Here is a 26,290-nt window from a genome sequence, read left to right on the forward strand (position 1 = left end):
ATTAAGTCTGGCTCTCCTACTGACCCATGTCCAGGGAATATCTTGAACCTATTAGCTCCCACCATAAACCCCACAGTAAACCAGCTATTTAATGCTTCTCTCTCCTCAGGCAACATGCAGAAATTATGGAAGAATGCTAAGATTCTTCAACTGATAAAAAAGGCTAACGCCAAACCGACGGACCCTGCCAACTACAGACCAATCTCCCTTCTTCCGACCCTCTCCAGAGTACTAGAGAAGCATGTCCAAAAACACATTGACGATGGGAAGCTCCTTCATGAGTCCCAATCCGGTTTTAGGGCTAACTACAGTATGGAGTCCACTCTGCTGGAAGTGCCTGAATTTCTCAAGGGTAAGCTGGACCAGGGAGGCAAGACTGTTCTGATACTGCTCGATACGTCGGCGGCCTTCGATATGGTCCCACATGAGAGGCTCCCGGAGAGACTTGCTAACATCGATCTGGGGGGGGGGTCCGCCTTTACAATGGATGTCATCCTTCTTGGCAAATAGATCTCAGGACATCTGGCTCCCCCCTTTCTCATCCCCAGTTCCGGCCATGAATGTAGGTGTCCCTCAGGGCTCCATTCTCAGTCCTACCCTTTTTAATATATATCTATCCCCCTTGCATTTCTGGTAGAGGAAGAGGGCGCCGCAAATTGTTTCCTATGCTGATGACACTCAGTTGATTTTTACGTGTGATAAAGGAACCGACTTTGACGGGGCAATGATTAGGTCTTGCCTCACAAAGGTTTTTTAACTGGCTTAAGATCAATCAGCTGAAGTGCAATCCTGACAAAACTGAAGTTGTTTTCTTTGGTAATCCATAAACGCCTGACTGGAGCGCTTGGTGGCCAAAAGATCTGCCGCCCCCGCCCGCTGAAAAGGAGAAAGTCAAAAACGTAGGAATTGTCATAGACAAGACACTCTCCATGTGCTTTCAAATTCAAAATCTAAATGGCACTTGCTTTGGCATACTCCGGATGCTAAAAAAAACTCCTGCCACTGTTACCGCTTGAGAGCAGAAAGATCGTGGTGCAGACTGGGGTGACATCAAAGCTTGACTATGTCAACAGCTTGTACCTCTGTCTTCCCAAATCCCTTATCCAGCGCCTACAAGTGGTACAATACGGGGCGGCCAGAGCCATCCTGAGACCCAAACCCAGATCTAGTATGACCCCTATTCTTAAGTCTCTCCGCATAAAAGAACGGATCGGCTTCAAAGCGATGACCATCTTCTTTAAAAAGCTTTCCATGGCTTAGGAGCCGGCTACATAAATAAGCGCGTTAATCGCTACACAACAGCTAGACCCCTAAATTCTTCCAATGCCAACCTGGCCATCATGCCTAAAATATGCAGTGCCCGCATTGGAGGCAGATCCCACGGCTTTCTAGGCCCAAAATTGTGGAATAGCCTCCCTGCGTCTCTGAGACTAACCACAGACCTACTCTCTCTCATGAAAGAACTTAAAAACCTGGCATTTTGATAACTGATGGGTCTTTTACGCATGGTTTCCTCCCACTGTCATGCGCCAGGACTCTCTAGTCTGAGTAGCTGCGCGCTTTATTAAATACACAATTTCATTTCATTAGGTCCCTGACAGTGCAAAGGAACACTCGTCCAAATTCTAAGCGCCTTATTTATGAGGCCTTGCTTCACTTTTATGCCGCTGGTGCGTCACTTTTTGTGACGCACCGGCAGCATTAAAATATATGCAATGTTACGCCCTATTTACAAAGTGACGCATCTAGGCAGATGCTTCACTTTGTAAACCCCTGCACCGCATTATACCCGCGCCAGGCATAATGTATGCAGGGTGGGTGTTGCCCCGCAAAATGCCTTGTAGAAGTGGCGCATTGAAATCTATGAGAACTCAGTGCGCCACTTCTAGGACGCCATTGCGTCAATACCTTACACCTGCCACACAGCAGGCATAAGACTGATGCAGGCCCTTTCACATGGGGCTTGCCCCATGTGAAAGGACACATTGCTGGAGTTGCGTCTATTTTCAGACACACCCCAGCAATGCATCACTTTTGCGCATACAGATTTTTCAGAAATACTAACATATCTGTAACTCCTTGCGACATGATGCGTCATACAGTAAATATGACACATCCATCATGTCGCAACGAGGGCGCACTAAGAAGTGACGCATCCATGTTTTCACACAGCGATGCATCACTTCTCATAAATAAGGCCCTGAATGTGTTTACATCTAATATTCAGGGATAGTTATGTGTGTTTTCAATATTGTAACACAGCAGCAGCTCACCAATATTACTGCAAATAATGTCTGTGACGCCCTCCTATTTCTTATATGTTAGGCCTTGTTTTGATCTAAAATAAACGTTTTTTATGTATATTGCATGAAACATAAACACAAAATTTCTCTGCAAAATGGCTGTACTAGACTCTAACACATCAGGTACATAAGAAATAAATGAAAGGAAAACAGAATTTAAAACAAACTGTTTAGGAATTATTCAAGGTCATTAGGGCAAAACTCTGGAGAATGGAGCTAACTGTCAGGGGGCCCCCTGAAAGGCTGGGGCCCTGGGCCAGAGCCCACTTTGCCCATGCATTAAAACGTCTCTGCTCAAGGAGCCCATCAGAAGCCATCATACTCCCATAATGACAGCGGAGCCAGCCACGGCTCAGCCGTCAGGATTATGGTGGCACTTTCCCACAGCCTTTACGACATGGAAAGGCTGTCAGAAAGTGAATTTGGGGGCACCTAGCCGGGCCCCCGTCCCTCCGCAGCCTCCGCTATGAGGCCTGGAGAGCACCTATAGTCACGCCTTAAATATCCCTGCAATGTGTGGCATCTGCCACACAGTGGGAGCCTGCCACATGGTGCAGGGATGTTTAAAGCATCCATTTTACAATGGCAGCTTGTGCTGCAAGCCTTTTCTGCCCACTGCACAAGCTGCCATTGTAAAATGGATGTTTCTGACCGCCCGGAGGGCGGTCACATCCAAATTGTGCGGTCGGAACCGCCGACCTATGGTCGAGCGGGTTCCAGTCCACTAAGTGCCCGACATTGTAATGATGCCCTTTGTTAAGTAAACAGAGACAATGCAGGCCAGTCACAAGATTTTGGGTGGCCTGGCGCAAAAACTAGTTATGGGGCCCTGACCATTAGAACCTAGTTTCAATCCATGCTTGAACACACTTTGTGACCCTTAGGATTTACTTTTCTTTACTGTGCCTCCTTTCCCATGATCGTCGCATTTGAGAGCAGCTTGAAATAATACGGTTCAGGATGTACAATGTACATAAACCTTTCTTGTATATGATTTAATGGACCAAAATGGGTCTCCTTCATAACAGCAATATAGGCCTGACATGAGGTGCAAGACAATGGACACGTTTCCTGGGTCACTAATAAAATCATAGTTACGGCAGAATAGAAAAGAACAAGTTACTTACCTTCGGTAACGCTTTTTCTGGTGGATACAGTATCTGCCTGTGGATTCCTCACCTTGTGAATATCCCCTGCGCCAGCAACATTCGGAAACTTTTGTAGCAGTCCACGCCGATGAGGTCGAAGACGACGTCACAGAGACACGGCTCCGCTCGTGACTCCGCTGACGTCACCGGCTCCATAAGAAGACCTCGTCGGCGTGATGACGTCAGTTCCGCCCTTTTTTCCGTGCCCTCGAGGCACACGGACGGACCGACAGCAATATATACAGAGTATACACAGTAAATGATATGCAAAGCAACACACACAGTGTGGAGAATAAATAGCAAGGCACAAGAAATAACATAATGCCTTTGACAGTAACAAAACACATTTGAAATACCATCAATAGAATTACAGGTATAGAAGGATGGACAACGGGGAGGCGGGTGGGTCAGTGAGGAATCCACAGGAAGATACTGTATCCACCAGAAAAAGCGTTACCGAAGGTAAGTAACTTGTTCTTCTGATGGATACATCTGCCAGTGGATTCCTCACCTTGTGAATAGATTCCACAGCAGTCCCCACTCCCGGAGGAGGGTGTCCACCCTTCTATACCGGAAAGTCCTGAAGGACGGATCGCGCAAAGTGTCCGTCCCTCCTCACCTCGGTGTCTAAGCAATAATGTTTTGCGAAGGTATGGAGGGAGGCCCAAGTTGCCGCCCTACAAATGTCCTCCACAGGAACACCCCTAGACAAAGCAGACGTGGAAGACTTTGCTCTAGTGGAATGAGCTCTCAAAACCTCCGGAGGTTCCTTACCAGCCAGGGAGTAGCAAATCTTGATGCACAAGACAATCCACCTGGAAAGGGTGCGCTTGTGCACCGCTCGACCTTTCCTGCAGCCAGCAAAGCCCACGAAGAGCTGGTCATCAACCCTGAAGTCCTTTGTCCTGTCCAGGTAGAAGCTCACCGCCCTCTTAGGGTCCAAGCGGTGAAGCCGCTCCTCCTCCTTGGAAGGGTGAGGGGGAGGATAGAAGGAAGGGTAATGGACTGCCCCAGATGTTACCACCTTAGGCCAAAACGCAGCCCTGGTCCTGAGTACCATTCGTTCAGCATGAACAGTCAAGAATGGGGGTTTTGAACTTAGAGCTTGAAGCTCACTTACCCTCCTTGCCGAGGTGATTGCAATGAGGAATACCGTCTTAAGGGACAACAGCCTCAAAGGACACTTGTGTAAGGGCTCGAAGGGAGAACCCATAAGTTAAGTTAATACAAGGTTTAAGTCCCATTGAGGCATAATAAAAGGAGCTGGAGGAAACTTGTTTGTAAGGCCCTTTATAAAACGAAGAACAATAGGTGATTTGAATAATGACGGCTGATCCGGCAAACAAAGGAAAGCCGACAAAGCCGATAAGTATCCTTTCACAGTAGCCACAGCAAAGCCTTGCTGAGCAAGTGAAAGGGCAAACTGTAGAATGTTAGATAGACGGGCCTTCAAGGGATCAATGGACCTCTCTCCGCACCAAAACACAAATTTAGACCACCTATATGAATATATAGATTTGGTGGAGTGTCGCCTGGCCGATAAAATAACATCCACCACATCTGGTGGGAGAGAGAAATAATTCAGATTGCCCCGTTCAATCTCCAGGCATGAAGGTGTAAGCTCTGGAGGTGGGGGTGTAGAACCTGCCCCTCCGACTGAGAGAGGAGGTCTGCCCTCAGAGGGAGACGGAGCGGAGGGCACAAGGAGAGGTGGAGAAGATCTGTATACCACACCCTTCTTGGCCAATCCGGGGCGATCTATATGACTTGGGCCCGGTCTTGGCGAATCTTCCTCAGAACCTGAGGAATCAAGGGTATGGGAGGAAACGCGTAAAGGAGTCGAGATCTCCAACTCGACTGAAACGCGTCCCCCAATGCTCCCTGCATCGGATACTGGAGACTGCAGAATGACGGGCAGTGAGCATTCTCGTGAGTGGCAAACAGGTCCACCCGAGGAGTCCCCCACATTCGAAAGACGTGACGAACTACCTCCGGATGAAGCCTCCACTCGTGATCCACTGAGAACTGCCGACTGAGACTGTCCGCACGTACGTTCAGCACCCCGGCCAGATGATTTGCCATTAGACAAATCTGATGGTCCTGAGCCCAGGACCATAGACGCAGGGCCTCTCTGCAGAGACAAAGAGACCCCACTCCTCCCTGTTTGTTTATATACCACATCGCAGTAGTGTTGTCCGTCAGGACTTGAACAGACTGACCGCGAAGGGAAGGGAGGAAGGCCTTGAGCGCCAAACGAATCGCCCGCAATTCCAGAAGGTTGATGTGAAGCAACCTTTCCTCTGGAGACCAAAGACCCTTGATCTCCAGATCCCCGGGATGAGCCCCCACCCTAAGGTGGATGCATCCGTTATCACTGTTGTCACCGATGGAGGTAGATGGAAGGGCTTTCCTTGGGACAGATTGCCCTCCACGCTCCACCAAGATAGATCCGCTGCAGCTTCTCTGGAGATCCTCACAGAATCCCTGAGATCTCCCTTGTGCTGATACCACTGCTTGCGGAGACACCCCTGGAGCGCCCTCATGTGCCAGCGTGCATGGTTGACCAACAGGATGCAGGAGGCGAACAGACCGAGCAGGCGAAGGGCCTTCAGAACTGGAACGACCGCTCCGTTGTAAAATAAAGGAATCATTTCCTGTATGTCGAGAATCCTTTGAGGAGGAGGGAATGCTCGACAAACAGTAGTGTCCAGTACCGCACCTATGAACAGGTTGCACTGAGAGGGCACCAGGTGAGACTTGGGCACGTTTATCGAAAAACCCAATTTGTACAACAGCTGAGTTGTATCCTGCAGATGACGCAGCACCTTCTCCAGCGACTCCGCCTTGATCAGCCAGTCGTCCAAATAAGGGATAACCGAGACCCCCGACCTTCTGAGATTGGCAGCCACCACTGCCATCACCTTCGTGAAGACTCGAGGTGCCGAAGTAAGACCAAACGGAAGGACCGCAAACTGATAATGTTGCGACCCTACCGTAAACCGGAGATACTTCCTGTGCGACTTCAGGATGGGGATGTGAAAATACGCATCCTGCAAGTCGAGCGACACCATCCAGTCCTCCTGATTCAGCGCTTGAAGAACCTGCGCAAGGGTGAGCATCTTGAACTTCTCCTGTTTCAGGTAAAAGTTCAAGATTCTGAGGTCCAGTATCAGACGCAATTTGCCGTCCTCTTTGGGAATCAGAAAATACCGGGAGTAGCATCCCGACCCCTCTCCTGCTCTGGAACCACCTCTATCGCACCTTTTTGAAACAGCTTCAGGACTTCCTCCTGTAGGAGAAGACGGTGGTCCTCCGAGCAAGCACCTTGACAAGGAGGGTAATTCGGAGGGAACTCCCGAAAGGGAAGGGCGTACCCATTTTCTACAAGATCCAGAACCCAGAGATCTGTAGTTACAGACTCCCAATCTTGCAGAAAATGGGTAAGCCGGCCCCCCACAGAACCAGCAAGATCCGGAATGGTGGATCTAGGGCTGCTTTGCGGTGGTGGGAGGGGCTGAGGAGGAGGAAGAGGAGGAGGAGAGCTGACGGCCACGTGAGCGACCCCTGATTCTTCCTCTGTAACCTCTAGACGAGGAACCTAGCTGCTGCTGCTGCTGCTGCTGCTGCTGCTGGGTCTGCCTATAGGTTCGAAAAGATGTCCTTCCGAAACCTCTATATTGTTTAAAAGACCCCCTCGACTGAGACTGCAGGCCCAGAGATTTAGCTGTCACCTTGCTGTCTTTAAATCGCCCCAGAGCAGCATCTGCCTTTTTGCCAAACAGGCCAGAACCATCAAATGGCAGGTCCAAAAGAGTCGATTGCACATCCTGTGAAAACTCCGAAGATCTTAACCATGCACTCCTTCTGGTGGCGACAGAAGATCCCATGACTCTCGCCACCGAATCCGCCGTGTCCAATCCACTCTGGATCACCTGGCGTGCAGCCGCCTGGGCATCCGACAAGATCTCATTGAATCCAGCCCTATCCTCCTCAGACAGTTTCGGCGCCAGTTTCTTAGCCGAATCCATAAGCGCATGCACATATCGTCCCAAGAGGCAAGTTGCATTTGTCGATTTAAGTGCCATGCTGGCCGATGAAAAGACCTTCTTGGCCCACTGATCTAACTTCTTAGCCTCTCTGTCACCAGGCACCTGAGGAAAAGCACCCCTGGACTTCCCCGAACAAGCTGCCTGAATCACCAGGCTCTCAGGCGAAGGGTGTGATGTTAAAAACTCAGGGTCCCCTGCGGCTGCTCTGTATCTCCTAGCAACAGTCTTGGAAACCGCAGGAGCAGAAAAAGGCTTACGCCAGACCTCTAAAACAGGGTCAACAATAGCCTCATTGAAGGGAAGCAATGGCTCTGACACTGCCGTAGGAGAATGCAATACCTCAGTAAATATATTTGACTTAAACTCCGTAGTTGGCAACTGGAGATCAAGCAGCTCTGCAGCCTTCCTAATAACCGCATGATACGGTGCTGCATCCTTTGAGGGCTCATCTGATGGAGGAGTGATCTCCCACTCCGGAGACAAATCCAAACCACTTGCGTCCTTTAGCTCCTCATACACCTCATCAGATTCAACCAACTCTCCCTCTTCAGGTTCAGCTTTCTCCAAAAGATACCTCCTTTCATCCACCACTCTCTGTGCCTTCCTTCTGGATCGAATCCGCACCAGCGGCGTTGGCGGCGCCGTGTTCGAATCAGACGGCGCCGGCAGCGGCGTCGAACGTGGATCCACAGAGGAGCAGCCGGCGTCGAACGAGGTCGAGCCGGCGCCGGTGAAGAGGGAAACGGAGTCGACGTCCTCGGCGCCGGCAGATGCCAAGACGGCGTCGCTTGAAAGAACAGCATGAATGGAGCTTGAGGATAGACCTGTGGCACTTCCAAGTTAAAAGCCGTTGGACCAATCGGACCCGCAGTTGCACCAGTGGTATACATGGCCCTCGAAAACACCCCATACATCGCATTCAGATAATGCGACGGGTCCTGACCCGGTCCAGGGAAGGCAGGGTACTGGTCAGGCATCACCGGACTCGGGCCTACCGGCGCCGACGGTGGAATAAGCGGCGTCGCAGGCTCACCCGGGACTGGAAGATCCTCAACCGGGGACGGAGCCGGAGATGAATCCGGAGCCGGAGATGAAGCCGGCGTCGGGGATATCACCGGAACCGGAGATGAAGCCGGAGCCAGCGAAGCCACCGGAGAAGAAGGAACCAGAGGTGAGGCCGGGACTGGAGAAGGAGACACGGATTCCCTCCGAGCCGGCGACTTCGGAGCCGAACTCTTATCGGAGTGATGCCGTGAAGAATGTCTCCTCTTCTTCTTATGCTTCTTGCCTCTCGAAGCATGTCCCGAAGTCGATTTGGACACCGACCTCGACCTCGACTTGGACTTTCTCCTTCCTCTCTTTTCTTTCTTCATCCTGGCGATGAAAAGCTTCGCCTCCCTTTCTTTAAGAGCCTTAGAACTCATCTTCCGGCAACAAGAACAACCATCCACATCATGGTCGGACGAGAGACACCAAACACAGTCTTCATGTGGGTCTGTAATTGACATGTGCTTGCCACATTCCCGACAGGGCTTGAAGCCCGACTTCCTTGTCGACATATTTCTCGAAAGAGAAACAGAGAAAAACAGAAAAAACACAAAGTAACAGTGAAGCTACCAACAGCAATTCCCGAAATCCGTTGGCGTCGACGGCGCGGAAAAAAGGGAACTGACGTCATCACGCCGACGAGGTCTTCTTATGGAGCCGGTGACGTCAGCGGAGTCGCGAGCGGAGCCGTGTCTCTGTGACGTCGTCTTCGACCTCATCGGCGTGGACTGCTACAAATGTTTCCGAATGTTGCTGGCGCAGGGGATATTCACAATGTGAGGAATCCACTGGCAGATGTATCCATCAGAAATGAGGAGATACAAATCTAAAAGCTGAATTGCACAATATATAATAAGGATGTTGTCTTACCGAAATCACTGGCTGCTTTTAGAATGCGAAGGTGGTTAAAACAACCTACAATGCACACTAGAGCAACTACATTTCCAGTTTGCCTACTTGTCAACACTACCGTAAGACTTCTGATAACAAGTTCTCTAAATTTTCATGGATTGAAGTTAGAATGGTAGATTATCAATTCCTTGCATAGTTGATTGGGTTAATTTCCAAGCCTCATTCTCTTTTCCTGAGTGGAAGCATCAAAATACATTCACTTTTGGATGGCAATGGATGGGATCTCACGGTTAGACCACTGGCACAAGCCAAAAGGTATGCATTTCCACCTGGGCTCTGTGGAGGTATGCCAACCTTTATGAATATGAAGTTGAATTTAGATGTCAGTCTTACTGGCAGTGACTGTCTGTTTTCACCCTTACTTATAACTAAAGGGGCCTTGTGAATGGTAAAGCATAATTTCCTTTAGAACACTACTTCATTCACACTCTAAAGTATGCCCACCTTTTCTTACATCAGGAGGACTATACTGTTAAATGTATGAATGTCATGTACACGTCTGACATTGCATGCCTGTCACAGCATTCATGAGGGCTTCAGCTAAAATACGAGGGTCAACTGATAGATTTATACATGGTAAGTAATTAAAAATCTAACAGTTTCCATAGGAAGTGCAAAATTTGGAGGAAAATGCCCTGAAAGTATATTTCCTGAAGCATGCAAACCCAGTGTAGGAGAATAATTCATTTGGGTGTTTTCTCTTCCAGATAAGGGAGGAATTTCCATTACCTCCCACTTACTGCTCATACCTAGGCTTTCCTGTTTTCAGTTTCTATTTTTGGTAAATTCTGGTGGGGTTTTTTTCAGTTCCTTAAAAAAAGAGTGGTTATCAGTGGATACACATTTTCACACCATTAAAAACAACAGGAACAGTGTTTTTGCAGCTGTTTATGGAATGTTTTGCTTTTAATTATTACTTGCTTTCTGCACAGATAGTGCATGGTGTATAGACAGTGTGTGTACAGTGTATAGGAGGTCCAAATACATTTTTACAAATCAGACTTATTGTAGTAAACCATACAATACTTCTTTAGAGTCTCTTTGGTCATGCACGATTGCTCTTTCCTTCCTATGTAAACGTTTATCTGTGAAAAGGTCTCCTCAACAATGGCACTTGAGACGGGCAATGCCAAAACAGCCAGTACACAATTTGCTAACTCTGGCCAACGACATAGCTTTCCATGCAAATACTGGTGCACCTGAATTTTGTGATTGTCTAGGACATGTTCTGCAGTGTATGCATTGAATTGGGCACATATGCCTTCAGTTACTGAAGCGGTCATAATTGAAGCATTACTTTTCAAAGTCTGGAGAAAATTCAGAAGGGATCTAGAACTTGTGCAGAGTACCTCATTGAGGTCTCATTAACTTCAAATGCCATGGCTGGTGAAGGGACATTTCTATGCATCATTGCAAGCCATTTCCCATAGACTGTAAATGAACATTTCCTGAATTGCTCCTCAACATTTCTTAGCTTACCAAGTGGCAAGGCGTTTAACATGGAGCATGTTGCAGTGCCAAAGTCACTAAAAATGTTGCCCAGCTTACTCTCAAGGAGATGTTTCACATCTACACCAAGTAGACAAGGGTGTTTTCAGACTGTAGTATTTTGATTAAGTCCACTACAGCAGTTATGTAATTCTGTAAAAACCAAAGCATGCAGTAGACTGTACTTTTTTCACATCACTTTAGATATGTGACCGAAGATTATCACATTTCTTGCCTTTGGCGTCATCACTAAGCAATAATTCCATAAAAGGTCGCCACATAGATAATATGGCATTCACAGCCTCTAGGACTGAAAACCACCGGCCAAATGGCACAGTTAGGATGACTCTTTCTTTGATGCCACACAAAGCACAAAATGGGAAATATTTTCATTTTAGTTCCCGGGCATAACGAAACAGTGTACCAGAATAGACTACAAACTCAATACCATTCTTCATTAACTCTGAAGATTGTAAAGATGCTTTCAGCATACCATTTACCAAGTGACAAGGATCTCTTACAGGGAAGCACTTCAGCTCAGGTAGCAATTTTGACAGGTCATCATACACATTTTTCATGTACATGGCTGAATTACTGCAAATACAAAAATATTACTACAATCTTTATTGAACTTGGTAGGAACGTTTTCCAGCAGCATTCCAAGTGACACTGCGTACCATGTTTACCAGCGTCTGGTGTCATATTTTTACCACCATCTCAGATGCTTGGTGACAGCATTCTTTTCACATATAACTGTCACTACACCTGGCATTGAAAGTTTAAAGCATGGGGTGTTTGGCAATTCACCTACAATCAATACAGACCCGCTAGAAACGGGGCTGATGTATCAAATGACTTCACCCATTCTCTGTCTATGGGTAAATGTGATGGTACATATTGGGAAAGATTCTTATGAAACCAGCCATTTTACCTATCAGTGAAATCAAATGTAGCCAAAATATCAAATATTATTTTGATATTTCCTGATTCTCTACCATTTTTAAAATAAATACATAAGACCTAAAACTTGCTTCGAAACACTGCATCTTTAGCCCAAAGACCATAGAACTGTAAAAAGCGGAAGGAAGAAGAGACAATGTTTAGTGACATCCCTAAACAACAAAACTAAAGCAGCTTAATATTAGCCCAGTCTTTCTTGCTGTTGCCTTGTATAACAAAGTTACATTGTATTGGCCCCTTCATGTAGAAATAAAAATGACTCTTTCACTCATCCTTTCCTTTCTTTGAATGGCACTTAGTTTGTGGTTGCTAAGGTGTTTTTTCAGTGTTTATATGTTTATACCGGTGATGGCTATTTTCCTTTCGGTGGGGTTTTATCAGTTATTATAGGTTTAAACCTAAAACCAGATAGCCTACTCATACCCCTCTGGCCTCAATTAGGGTTTGGCTGGATGGCTGCCTTATGGGAAGTGTGTTGGAGGCCCAGCCTCTGCCATTACATCCATTGGAACCCAGCTGAATTTCAAGCTAGAATCCCTTGTAACCCCCTTTTTAGGTCAAGCCTAGGCAGCGCAGCAACACATGCGCTGACTCGCAAGACATGTTGTATTCACTCTGTGCACTTAGAAAGCCTGCCTCCAGCCTTTGACTGGCTTTTGTCATTGTTCTTTAAAAACACATTGCTTCTAATTGGATAATGCTTCACTTTTATCCCATCTTTTTCTCAATTGTTAACTTCCATTGAGTGTTGCCACAGGAATTGTACTCTGCCACCTGTCCCATTTTATTTCCTGGCTCAGAGACTATTGTTTTAAATTTCACCAGGCAAAGTCTGAGCGTTGTGTTTCCCTTGCGGTGCCGCTTCACGGCCGCTGTGCTTCCTCTGCTCTTCCCCCACTCTTTCCCTCTTGTTTAATTTGCATTACAATGCTGTTCTGCCAAGTGCATGAGATGTTCCAGCCCCTCCCCCTTGTGCCTGGTGCTCCTGTCCCTATCTCCCACCCCACCGCAGGCGTTATTTGTTTTACATTTTCAGACAGTTCCGCGAGCATGCAGAGTTGTTTGTTCTGCATGCTCGCGAGACGTTTCTGACGTTCGGCAACGCGGATTGAGTGTTTGGGGGAAATATCGCGGGAACTTCACCACAGGGTCGCCAAAGGGTGCGGCCATCTCATTTTTCTACTCTTTGTGTGGTTCTGGGGGCTGTTTTTTTATCCCTCTACAGTCTTTTTAATCCTTTGTTTCTTACACTTTTTTCTGATCATTTTAATGTATTATCTATCCCTCTTCTTATATTGCATATAGGTAGTATAATATAGGCCTCGATAAACTCATTACCCTTCACCTATATTCTCTCCCTACATTACAATTGTCACGGTTTACAGGGACTGACCTTTTACCTAGATATTACACTGCATTCAGAACACGGGTTTTCCCTAGTTCTAAATCTCATACATTTTGCATGAGGGTTCTTGGAAGCATAGCAGGACTGCCACCTCCTGTATAAAATCTATGTACAAAGTTCATGCCCGATGTCATCCTTAGGCTGACACAGTCATACAGCAAGGTAAGACCCCTGGGGAGACCTATAGGTATATATACATCACATCTTGCTAAGATAGATAGAGGAGATCAAGACTGACCAGAGACTCTGAGGTTCCTGCATACAGACTCTACAGCTCGCAGTGGTCTGAAGACATCCCTCGCAGCGTGTCCAACTCGAGACCAGAACAGGGTCCCACAGTCTCACTTAAGGTAATGGGGTTGACTAGATCCTAGAGGAATTCTTGGCTTAACACCTACACCCATGCTAGGTACATTTAGGTACATCTAGATAGGGAGGCATAGTAGGAGTACGCACCTTTTATTATCATGTGTTTTATATACTTGAATGTATTCATGATTTTAGTAAGATGTTAGAACTATATCATCCTGTTACTTTCATAGTACTGTTAATCATGTATATCCTATACTGAATAATGGTTCTTGCAGCACATCTATTCTACACCAGAATAACAATTGTTCAATAAATGAGTATTGAAAACATCCAGCTTGTTTTATTCGGTGTATCTCTCTGAAAGAAACAAAATAGGCTCGAGTGACTGAGTAAGAGGTAGTACATTGTTTCCACGGTCCTGAGGGATCAGGGTTGTCATGTTCTGAGGTTGCCAGAAACTATTCTCTCCTTGATAAGAGGAGATTATGGTGGCACTGTGAACTAGCTGATACAGAAGAGCTAACCTACCCAGTGGGGGTGATTAGAGCTCGTCTGACACCAATCCTACAGTGTATGTTGTCTAAACGTGCAGATCCTGTATATTTTCTATAGGAACTGCACAAGACTCTCTCTCCCTAAGTGTATATTTTGCGTTTTATTTCTACTTTTACTGCGTTTTTGTTTACTGTTTTTCTATTACTTGCTTTTTTTTTTTACTTCCCTGCTTCTTTTCCTGACTTTATGATTTACCACTACATTTTCTTTTCCGCTCGCCCCCTCGGAACCATGGCTAAGGCTAAGGACAAGGCTATGGCAAAGAGTAGTGCACCGAGGATCCCGGGCCCTGTCTCTGAGGTGGAAATAGCAGCCCTTGTGTTTTCTTGTACAGCGCCACCTCCCCATAACCTTGGCAGCAGGCCCCGGCTCTGGGATCCAGGAGCATTACCGCTGGTGGGCGAGGGTGCACCGGGCAGTGTTTCGCTACTCTGAGGTCCTGCGCACCCACAACCAGCTGATTTACCGGTGGTCTGACATCCTGTTTTTTGTGTGTTCTGTTCTGTATACTTGTGAATATAATTTTTTCCCAAATAGCAAGAATGCTGCTGCTGCTTACATGCAGGTAAGTTACGTTTAAAAATCTTATATTATGTGATTGTTATTCTTCTAGACAGGTGCTTAGCGCTACTAATCTTACTTGTTTGCAACTTTGCGCTCGCTTGGGCTGATTATGTAAGAGAGGTTAGAGAACTTAAGTTAGGCAATGCTAGAGAGACTCCTTTCATTTGTCCTGTCACGAAGATAGTGGTGGTAGGTAGGTAGTTATTATAGTTAGTTACTTAGTATTAGATGGCATGACGCGTCCTCCATCACGTGCTGCTGACTCCCGTCCATAGTAGAACCTTTTGTAGTTTGTTAGTGAGTGAGTAATAGAGCAACTTATCAGCAGCAACCAACCAACAATTTGTTGTATGCAATATGCATGCGTCCATCTATGCATTTTTGAGGACTAAAATAAATGGAAAGGCAGACTTAGTGAACAATTGGCCGGTCAAAGGGGGTTGATTCATTGATGATTGTGAATGAGATCAGAACTTAGAAGAAGCATATATAATTTTTGGCAATTCATTCCAATGTCTTTGGAATAGGTGGGCTAGGTGGTAGGACTTAAGTTTAGGATTCTGGAATCGGAATGGAACACTGGATTAATAAATAAAATAACTAGACGGTCCACGATCGTGATGCTACTAGTCGATCAGATTAGATAGGTCAATTTTATTGCAATTGTCATTTCCTGTCAAAAAAATCTTTTTAGAGCGTTTTTTTAAATATTTTATTTGATTCACACCAATCAATTTTTGTCTCTTTATTATATCTTACATGATCAACATCCAGGGGCAAGAAGACGACGGGGTCTGACGCGGGAGCTGGAGATGCCTCCCAGGGCCAGGATCGCTTCTCTACAGCGGGCTCTGCTGCTGGCCCCAGTACGTCCTCCTGTTTTTAATATTAATGATTATATTTCCCTATCTTTTACTGCACCTTATTTTTTCAAACTATTATTTCCATTTCCTAATTCTATTTTTTACCAAATCTTCTTCGATCTATTTGTTTCTAAATTCTTGCTATCTCTGCATTACCTACCTACTTAGTTATTATATTTCTAGTGTCAGTTTTTTTTACATCAATTAACTGCCTCAGACTCTGTACTACTATTAGTCTGTCTGTAGCTTGCCCAGTTGGCCACTCTTTTTCTTTTTAAAAAGTATTAAAACTCAGATTCACCAATAGCTCTAGCCACTGAGTCCAGTCCTTTGGGTTATCCTCTTCTTGAGAGGCTTTTTGAAAATTGCCACCAACAAAATGCCCAACCAACTATTTAACAATTTTGGATAGGATAGGACTTACTACTGCCTACTCAACTCTAGTCCCCGATTTGTACTAGTGATGTGTGTGGTGTATGTATTGTATTTTCAATCTTGCTAGTGAAAATAAATAAATAGGTGGCGTATTTGGCATCTAAAAAGTGTGTAATGTTTTTCTAGGTTTACCAACCACCAGTGCCAAGGCCAGCAGGAGGGCAGGCGACGCCAGCCAAGAGGGAGCAGAAGCGGCAGCTGCTGCAGGGGGTGGGTGAGCCAGCAGGAGTGGCGGGCGGTGGTAAGCTATATTCCTTACTTATTGACAATACACAGCCGCTGCAAGGGTATACACTGTACTGTTGAGAGAGACTAAGTTGTTGTGAACAACGGTTGAAGAAGACACCCTTTACTTAGCATTAGCAATAGCATTAGCAATAGCATTCATGGCGGGAGTTGAGTAACTAAAGGCCTCTTCTATCTGACTTCAACTCAGCTGGGAAAGTTTTATGAAGAAGACTAAGAGTCAGACGACCTTGATGGATGGCTTGAACGAAAAGGGAAAGAAGGATGGAAGGAGAAAGGACGGGTGACATGTAATATATGACTGGCAGAGAAGGATGTGTGGGATGCATAGGTGACTGAGAGTAATCGGATGCATGGGTGGTTGAAGGATGGGTGAAAGAAAGGATGCCTGGCTGGGTGGATGAAACTGTATGGGTGATAGGAATCCTCCGGGTGGTTTGATGGGTCAAACTCAAAGGCAAGCAAGGAAGGACGCATGGGTTGTGGTTTAAAAAAAATTACAAATATATGTTGTTGGTGAAAGGTTTGTTCAGAGATTTAGAAGAATGATAGCCATGTTTACTTGAAATGGATGGATGCCTGGATGGTATTCAATCATAGCATAGGTGGAGACTGTCACTGGATGAAGACAATGTAAAAGAAAAATAAACCGTGCCACAGTAGCAAAGCCATGGGTGAAGAATAGAATAAGATTAGAATTAAAACAAATATAATGCTAGAAGAGCAATGCAAATATAAATGGAAAAATAACTGGGAAGAGAAACAAGGACTTTGTTTTCAAGGTTTTTGATTCAAGGTTGTATTTCAGAATACTTCCTTGACTCACAGTAGTTTGCAAGCACAGCATATATATATTGTGTATGTATGTACCCATACCCACCCATTATCAATCGCCTCCCTCCGAATCCGAGGCCCAATCCCTACCTATGTCATTTTTTACCATGTTAGCCTGCCATGGGTGGCCTATCGGCTGCATGGTTGGTTACACAATCAAAGGTACCTCATGTCGTCCCATATATAATCAATGATCATTCGGATCAGATATCATCTGCCTTGTTGTAGTAGTCAGGGTGAAAGTGAAATTGAGCAGTTGCCATTGATGTAACAGATTATGGCCATAATAGAAAAGTAAGATAATTGTGCAGTTGTAGACTACAGCTGCCCTACCTGCAGACAGCTGTAAATAAACAAGTCTGTCTGTCTAGGGCACAAGCTGACTGAGCTGGCATGCCTACAACGTTAATTTAGCTAAACAGGAGCGAGAGAGAAGAAGAAGAAGAAGACTTGTCTACTCATAGTGCCTAGTAGTAATGCCTGAAACTCCCACAAATGTTAGATGCCGAGGAAGTGGGAGGATACCACAAATGTTATGTACTGTGCTTGCTAGTGCTACTGGGCCACTATAATTTTATGTGTATAATTAATTTTGTGTTACTGTTTTGCTGAAAGTATTGGTTACAATTGTCTTTTTTCTTTCTTCATATAGCTACTCCTTCCCAACCGAAACCACCACCAAACAGGAAAGAGTTAGCAGCCATGGCCTGGCAACGGAAGCTGGAGGGCATCTGTACCAAATATCTGTAGCTGGTGGTTCTGGCAGAGGGGGAGGAGGAAGCGGCAGCAGCTGCAGCCTCCTCCAATGCCCCAGACCCCAGCCAGGCCCCCCAGTGCCTCCGGTGGTACGGCACCATGGTCTCGCAGCCGCCTGCCACACTTATTCTCTGAACACTGCTGCCCATGCTGTGCATGCAACTGTAAGGCATTTAAGCGCCGCATGCTCCTCCAGATGGCACGCCTAAAGGAGTGGATAAAGGCCCTGGAAAAGAACCGGCGAGCCCCCCGCTAGAACTCTGTCACCTTGCCCCTTTTTTCATCTTTTTTTGGTGGGTGGGAATTGGGCGTTGGCGAAAAGTTGGGGTTTATTTATGGACAATGGAATGGGCATTGGACTCTTATGGACAATGGTTGGGGTTAGAGAGAGTGTCGGGTCAGGTGTTGTGTTTTTTTCATTAGTCTATTTGTTAGGGGAATAAATTATTTAGTTTACATATGATGTGAATGTTTTGTGGGGGGGGGGGGGGTTACTATTTTATTTCACATGGCTTCCTTTGCTGCTTCAGGGCCACAGCCAGTTTTTGACTGAAATAATCTGATGATAGTGTAACACACCAACAGATAGATGCGGTACCCTCACTTGTGACTTGTCCTACTAGTACTGTCAGTCTCTTATCCTAGTCTATGCAGTATGCAACTAAAACCCCTATAGACTCACATGGGTGTGGGTGTGTGAATTAATTTCCATATTATTAATTATGCCTCCCCCAAACTTCTTCTCTTACCTGTGATTGATGTTTATTTATACTTAGGCGAAGCAATGGCTGCATGGTGATGGTTTGGTTTCCCAAGGTGCCATGGTGGTGGTAGTAGTAGTAGTAGTAGACACTAACAGTAACATTTGCAAAAAAAAGAAAATGAGACAGTCAGTCACCTGAGGGAGACTCGGGAACAAGTAGTAGAAGTACAGTACACAAGAAGACTGCCAAACAAGAAACCATGATGATGATAAGCAATGCTAGAGTAGAATAAACCAGAATGCCTGGAGGGCTAGCCAAGTATAAGTTACAAACTGAAGTCGACTCTAGCTACGATGATGAAGCGGACAAGCGCCTTTGTAACCTTTAGTGCTGGAACTAGGATGATGGTTGGTGACTCAATGCTGGCAACCAATTATATTATTATGATGGATTCTTTATGTTACTCTGGAAAATACATTTGAATATCGAATACTGTGCATGGGTGGGCAACCTATATCACCAGTGTGTGCTATAGTGAAGTGTGTGTGTATATATATATGTGTCTGTGTGTGTATATATATATATAGAGCAGAAGATCTTCGCCCTGCCTTGAGTTAGGGTTGCTTTCACCACACCTGCCCCAGCAAGTGTGTGATCATTATTGGTGCAAATGTAATTTAGTCACACCTCAATATATATCAGACAGCCTGGGGAAGGAGGGTTAGGTTTGGATGAATGGTTGGGAAGAGGGGTTTGGGGAAAGGTTTGACAAAGAGAAAAACTACACATGGACAACACACAATCTTGGCAGCCGACCATCATAAATCTATTAAGGGATAAAAAGGAAATGCATGCATAATGATGACTTACTTGATGAGTAGTACTAGACTAGGAGTACAGGGCAGCAGTATATTATTAATTATTATTATTATGCATTTGCTTTCCTGTCTGCCCCCAGAAAGAAACAAGTTACATACATTTGATGTTCTGGTGTACCGGGCTTCCTTTTAAAGCTAGCAAAGAAAATTAAAAAATATCTGTAGGAGTCAAATATAAGCAAACATAATAAACAACAACACACACAGACGTAATGATTGAAGAAAAAAATGGATCAAATGAAATGATGGTACTATAATTATGGTCAAATTGGGGGTTGCAACTTGGCATTCCTCTTGGTCCTTCCTTAGAGTGTCCGCCTGTCATCTTGGGTGCCTGTCTGTGGGATGCGGTTTGGTAAGGTACATGTGAGTTGTATTTCCCAGTATAAAACAAGGTATAAGCCGGCCTGTAAGTGTAGATGTAAAGACAAAAAGGATATTGAACAATCAAGGAGAAAATTACGAAGGAGTGCAACAAGAAAACTTTCAGAGGCGGCATGGCTAAATCATGTCTACTCTGTTTCCAGCAATAACCTACAACAACAGGAGCAGGCCCGCCCACCCAACCTCCACTTAGATTAGATTTTGAGCCAAACAGCACTGAGCACACATACCCAGCAACATAGCATTTTCCAAATTAAATAACAAAATCAATCCATCGCTGTCAGTCATACCACCACTACATGTAGGTCTGGTGTAGTTGTTGTTTACCTTTTAGGCCACTTCATGAAATGCCCGAGTTATTCCATCAACCATCTCCAATCCTACTGACCGACTGCGAGTATGGTTTGGTCATTATGGTGTCCAACTCTGTAGTGTCAAGAGTGAGTCCAGAATCAAAAATGCAATGGATCGGCCTGCAGTAGTACAATTTTGTTATTGAACAACAAGGGAAACATTGACTTGAGTTACTTTTTTGTGTTTAGATTAAATACTAGTAGATATCATACACAACACAAACACCAATCACTTAGAGTCAGCGTGCAATGCATGCCATCATCATTTACCTGTTCTTCCGGGGCAGTCCCACTAGCCTCGGAAAGAAAGACAGATATATAGTCAGGTTCTTTGGAGGGACTCGACGAGGCAGGCACATATCTCACATTTGTTGTACTATTCTCCATCCAGTGTCTGGCTTGAGGGTAATGGATTTAGGGTGAGTCAGGACTCAGAGAAGTGGACTTACTTCTTCACTGACAGCCAAGTCAGTTTCCTGGTGCACCTTGTCTGGCACCTGTTTACTGTTTTCTATTGTTTTTACCAATGCTTGTTGTGACTCTGCTATTTGTCTGTGCCAGTGCTTGTTGCAGACTATGATGTTATCACGGCCTATTGTCCCTTCTCAGCTCCAGTAGTTTACCTGTGAGCTGGAATCTGGAAGCTTCTTTGAATAGGGGCCACACCCTGTTCTGGAAGCTTCTCCCTGAGCTCTTTAAATAGGGGCCACACCCTGTTCTCATTTCTGGTTACTGAGAATCCTGAGCTTGAGCAGCAGCTGTTCCTGTTCTCTGGTTGGTGAAAGAAAATTCCGGTTGCAGCAAGGAGACTTCTGTGTTCTTTTCCCAGGTTGTAGATCCTCTCTCAGCTACAATCAGGTAGGATCATTCCTTTCTTAACCAACAGCATTGTGAAAGGAACTAAGGAGTAGTTTCTTTTCTGTAACTCCAGTTCTGTAGTAGGGGTATCTCTGCTATAGTCATAATCTAGTGAATAGTCCCGCCCATGTGCGTGGACCCCGGAGCAATAAAAAATAATCTCTAAAAGGTGACAAATCATGCAGACCTGCATACACCTTTAAGAGAGAATTTAATTTAAAGACAGATAATGCAGCCTATACCCACAGGCTACACTGTCCAGTACTTCAACTAGAATTCCACCAACATCCACAAACAGCACTGCCTGTCTAGTTTTTCTCCCCATAGGAAAAAACCCTGCCTCTACCAACAAAAGCCTCTGGAATGATAGAGAGGAAGGAGTGGACAGACAAGCCCCATAGGCTGCCATTATGTGGCTTAAAACAGGATACTGTGCCTTTAAGAAAACTTTCCAGGTTTCCAGAACTTTCCCCAGTATCCCAGAATGCCCAGCAGGTCCCATCTACTTTCAGTTCTTTTTGAAGGCGTAGCACGCCAGACCTGTAGCATTCTACATATGAATAAGTATCTCTCCACCGAGGAGGAGGGCGGGCGCTTATGACTGTAACAGAGATACCCCTACTACAGAACTGGAGTTACAGAAAAGAAACTACTCCTTCTGTAGTAGGGGATCTCTGTGTATAGTCATAATCTAGTGAATAGAATGGCAAGCCCATCCCCACACAACAAAAGCGGTGGAGAACACACAAGACACTACCACTACTGTGCGAACAAATTTCGCAGCGCAGCCTGCCCAACCTGAGCATCTGCCCTGGCATCCGTGTCCAGACAGTAATGCGCAGCAAAGATATGGACCGACTTCCAAGTGGCCGCCTTGCAGATTTCCGCAATCGGAACATTACGCAGCAAAGCCGTCGTGGCAGCTTTGCCCCTGGTGGAATGAGCCTTAGGTTTACCCCCTAAGGTCTTATTAGCCTTTTGATAACACAATTGTATGCAGGACACAATCCACCGAGAAATGGACTGCTTAGAGGTCGCAAGACCAGTCCTGACTGAGCCATAATTAACAAACAATTGGTCAGACCTACGAATATCCTTGGTCTTATCCAGATAAAATTTCAACACCCTCCGAACATCCAGGGAATGGAGAGACCTTTCCGCTGGCGAAGAGGGATTCTGAAAGAACGTAGGTAAAGTTATGGTCTTGTTGACATGAAAATCAGAGATAACCTTAGGAAGAAATTTAGGGTGAGTACGCATCACAACCTTAGCAGCATGAAATAGAGTATAAGGTTCTTGACAACATAATGCCTGAAGTTCACTCACCCTGCGGGCCGATGTAATGGCCACTAGGAACGCCGCCTTCCAGGATAGGTGCTGCAATGAAGCCTTGTGAATGGGTTCAAAAGGCTCCTTCATCAGTCTGGACAGCACCACATTCAAGTCCCAGGAAGGCGAGGGAAGTCTGACGGGAGGAAACACTTTCTTCAAGCCTTCCAAAAAATCCTTGACCACAGGGATCTGAAAGAAGGAAGTCTGTGAAGGGCATTTCCTGTAAGCAGTCAAAGCAGCCAGATGAACCTTAATGGAATGGAAATTAAGGCCAGACTGCGCCAGATGTAAAAGGTATGGAAGGATGACATCTTCCTTACATGTTGTTGGATCAAAGTTCTTGGACTTACACCAGATACAGAACCTCTTCCACTTGTAAGCATAGGATGTCCTAGTGGAAGGTCGCTTAGACTCCTTCAGAATGTCCATACAATCGTCTGGTAGATTCAGATGGCCATATTGCACTATTTCAGGAGCCATGCCGCCAAACTCAAAGACGAGAGGTTGGGGTGCACCATCCGCCCCCCGAACTTCGTGAGAAGGTCCGGCCTGCACGGCAACCGCATGTGAGGAAGGAGAGACCGGTGAAGTAGGTCCGTGAACCACCACTGCCTGGGCCACTCCGGGGCGATCAGGATCATCCGCGCCCTGGACTGGGACAGCTTGATGAGCACTGCCGGAATCAGGGGAATGGGTGGAAAAGCGTACAGAAAGCTGTTCGACCAATCGATCCATAGCGCATTCCCCAGCGTCCCCCGCTGGTAGTACCTGGATGCGAAGTCTCGGCATTTGCTGTTTTCGGCGGTGGCGAACAGATCTACGTCTGGAGTCCCCCACCTTGTGAAGACTTCTCCTAGTACTTCGTCGTTTATGACCCATTCGTGGTTTTCCAGAATCAGCCTGCTCAAGGCGTCCGCCTGAGCATTCTGCACCCCTGGCAGATGCGTGGCCGTAATCGTCAGTCCTCGGGCCAGCAGCCAGCGCCAGATCGCCTGCGCCTCCTGCGACAGAGTGCGCGATCTCGACCCCCCCCCGCTTGTTGAGGTAATACATCGTGGTTGTATTGTCCGTCTGTATCAGCAGCGAGGTGGTCTGGAAGGACGGAAGGAAGGCCTTCAGTGCCAGGAAGACAGATCTGAGTTCCAGGAAATTGATGTGGTACGTCGATTCCAAAGGAGACCACTTTCCTTGAATCTGCAAGTCCCCGGAATGCGCTCCCCAGCCCTGGAGAGAAGCATCCGTCACTACACTCGTCGTGGGAATGTCCTTGTGGAAGGGAACCCCCTTGAGGAGGTTTTCCGCCGAACACCACCACTTTAGAGACTGAAGAGCATGCAGCGACAGTCGTATCTTGTCATCCCAAGAGCCTGTCCTCTGATCCCACTGATCCTCCAAGCACTCCTGCAGTGGTCTCATGTGAAGCCGTGCGTGAGGCGTGAGGAAGATACAGGAGGCCATTGATCCCAGTAGAGAAGACACCTTCCTCACTGTCGTCGATGGAGCAGTCCTGAGGTCCTGAGCCTTCCGAAGGAGTGATAACCGTCTCTCCTCCGAAGGAGACACGCTTGCTGACCGCGTATCGATGGAGGCCCCCAGGTACTGTATGCACTGGACCGGAGTCGTGACCGATTTGGACATGTTGACGTGCAACCCCAACTTGTGTAAGAGAGCGCACGTCCATCGGAAGTGATCTTGTGCTTCCGAGAAGGATGAAGCCTTGATCAGCCAATCGTCCAGATACGGGTAGACAAACACCTTGTTCCTCCGCAGGTGTGCCGCCACCACCGCCATGCACTTCGAGAAGGTCCTGGGAGCAGACTTCAGCCCGAATGGCAGTACTGTGTATTGATAGTGATTGGCGCCGACTTGGAATCGCAGGAACTTCCTGTGCTTCCTTGCTATGGGCACATGTAAGTACGCATCCTGTAGATCTATGGCACAGAGCCAGTCTCCCCGTTGCAGCTGAGGGTAAATCTGGTGCAACGATAGCATGCGAAACTTCTCTCTGCGAATCCATTTGTTTGCCTGTCGCAAATCCAGAATGGGCCTGAACTCGTTCTTGTCCTTCTTGCGAACGAGGAAGAACCGAGAGTACAGACCTCTTCCCCTTTGAGACAGAGGTACTTCTTCTACCGACAAGATGTCTGCCTCCGCCTGGAGCTCTCTCAGCTGGAATCGAGAGCTGACCGGCGGAATCGCTGGAGGCGGGCTGATAAACCGAAGACTGTATCCATTGCAAACAATATTCAGCACCCACTTGTCCTGAGTAATTTTTCTCCACTCTGCCGGAAAAAATTGAATGCTTCCCCCCACTGGAGTGGGTAACGGTTGAGGGGGAAGTAGCCGCTCAGGGCCGAGACCCAGCCGGGCCCTTGGTAGTGGTAGTAGCCTGCTGGCCTCCTCTACCCCTCTGGCGCTTCTGGAAGGGCTTGCGGAACTGCTGCTGTTGTTGCTGCTGCTGTCCCGAACCCTGCCCACGCCCTCTGCCCGAAGACCCGAACCGCCTCTAGAACGGGCGCTTCTTCTTCTCGGCCTTCTCCAACCCAACGGCCGTCAGGGTTTCCGCCTCCGCCTTCATGTGGGCCATCTCATCGTCCTCGACGGCGACCTGTGCCTCGACGGCGATCTCCTCGACCTCGAGCGTCTCGACGTCGATCTCCTCTTCGGCAGCAACGTCGACCGTCTCCTCTTCATCGACGGCGAACGCCGATCTCCCCTCGACGGCGAGCGCCGACGCCGGGTCCGATCTCGACGCCGACTGCTGGACGGCGCCGAACACGGCGTCGTCGCCGACGATGCCGATGTAGTCGACGGCGGCCTATTCAGGTCCCTCGACGTCGATTGTCGACGCCGCTTCTCCCCAGAGCCCTGGGGAGACGGCGAACAGACGGTGGTCATCCTCCTCGACGTCGCCGTCGACGCCCTCGACGGGGAGTGGGAGCGCTTACTGGTCTTCCTGCCCCTGGGGAGCCCCCCAGAGGCCTCAGTATGGGCCAAATCAGCCCCTCCAGACCCACCTGGTGCCTTCAGTCTTCTCTCCTCCAGAACTTGAAGCCTGATTTTCATTCTGTCCCTCAGGGTCCTGGCTGAGAACGAGTGGCAGATGGTACAGTCTTCAGGCACGTGGGACTGGGGAAGGCAACCTATACACACCTCGTGTGGATCAGTTTTAGCCTTCTTTCTACCACATTCCGGGCACTTGTCGAACAAGCCAGGCATGTTGACAGTACCAGCTACTAAGCACTTGAAAAAGTGACAAAAATTGACAAAATCTCCAAAAAACCCTTGAAAAGGGGAGAGCTCAATGCTCCAGGGTCCTGCTAGCAGGAGCCGGAAAAAAGAACTGAAAGTAGATGGGACCTGCTGGGCATTCTGGGATACTGGGGAAAGTTCTGGAAACCTGGAAAGTTTTCTTAAAGGCACAGTATCCTGTTTTAAGCCACATAATGGCAGCCTATGGGGCTTGTCTGTCCACTCCTTCCTCTCTATCATTCCAGAGGCTTTTGTTGGTAGAGGCAGGGTTTTTTCCTATGGGGAGAAAAACTAGACAGGCAGTGCTGTTTGTGGATGTTGGTGGAATTCTAGTTGAAATACTGGACAGTGTAGCCTGTGGGTATAGGCTGCATTATCTGTCTTTAAATTAAATTCTCTCTTAAAGGTGTATGCAGGTCTGCATGATTTGTCACCTTTTAGAGATTATTTTTTATTGCTCCGGGGTCCACGCACATGGGCGGGACTATTCACTAGATTATGACTATACACAGAGATCCCCTACTACAGAAGTGCCGTTTTTGTTATTTGCTGTTTTTGTTATTTTGCATTTTGAAAGAAAGTTGCATGTCGCGTTTAAGCGCTCTTTGAGCATTTACATGTTTGGTAATTTTGGCACTTTGTACATCCCGCT

The 26,290-nt window shown here is 46.8% G+C and overlaps 1 protein-coding gene across 1 annotated transcript in view; it reads right to left on the bottom strand.

Moving 5' to 3' along the window:
- The window catches only part of LOC146784241 (uncharacterized), an 85,127-nt gene extending 65,261 nt beyond the window's left edge, over positions 1-19,866 (bottom strand). The window contains exon 1 of the mRNA XM_085634737.1: positions 18,627-19,866. Coding sequence (XP_085490863.1) covers positions 18,627-18,671 — 45 coding nt within the window. The 5' untranslated portion in view covers positions 18,672-19,866. The remainder of the gene's footprint in view (positions 1-18,626) is intronic.
- Between the last annotated feature and the right edge of the window lie 6,424 nt (positions 19,867-26,290).

This window comes from Triturus cristatus, chromosome 11 (assembly GCF_964204655.1).
Source record: "Triturus cristatus chromosome 11, aTriCri1.1, whole genome shotgun sequence".
NCBI lineage: Eukaryota > Metazoa > Chordata > Amphibia > Caudata > Salamandridae > Triturus > Triturus cristatus.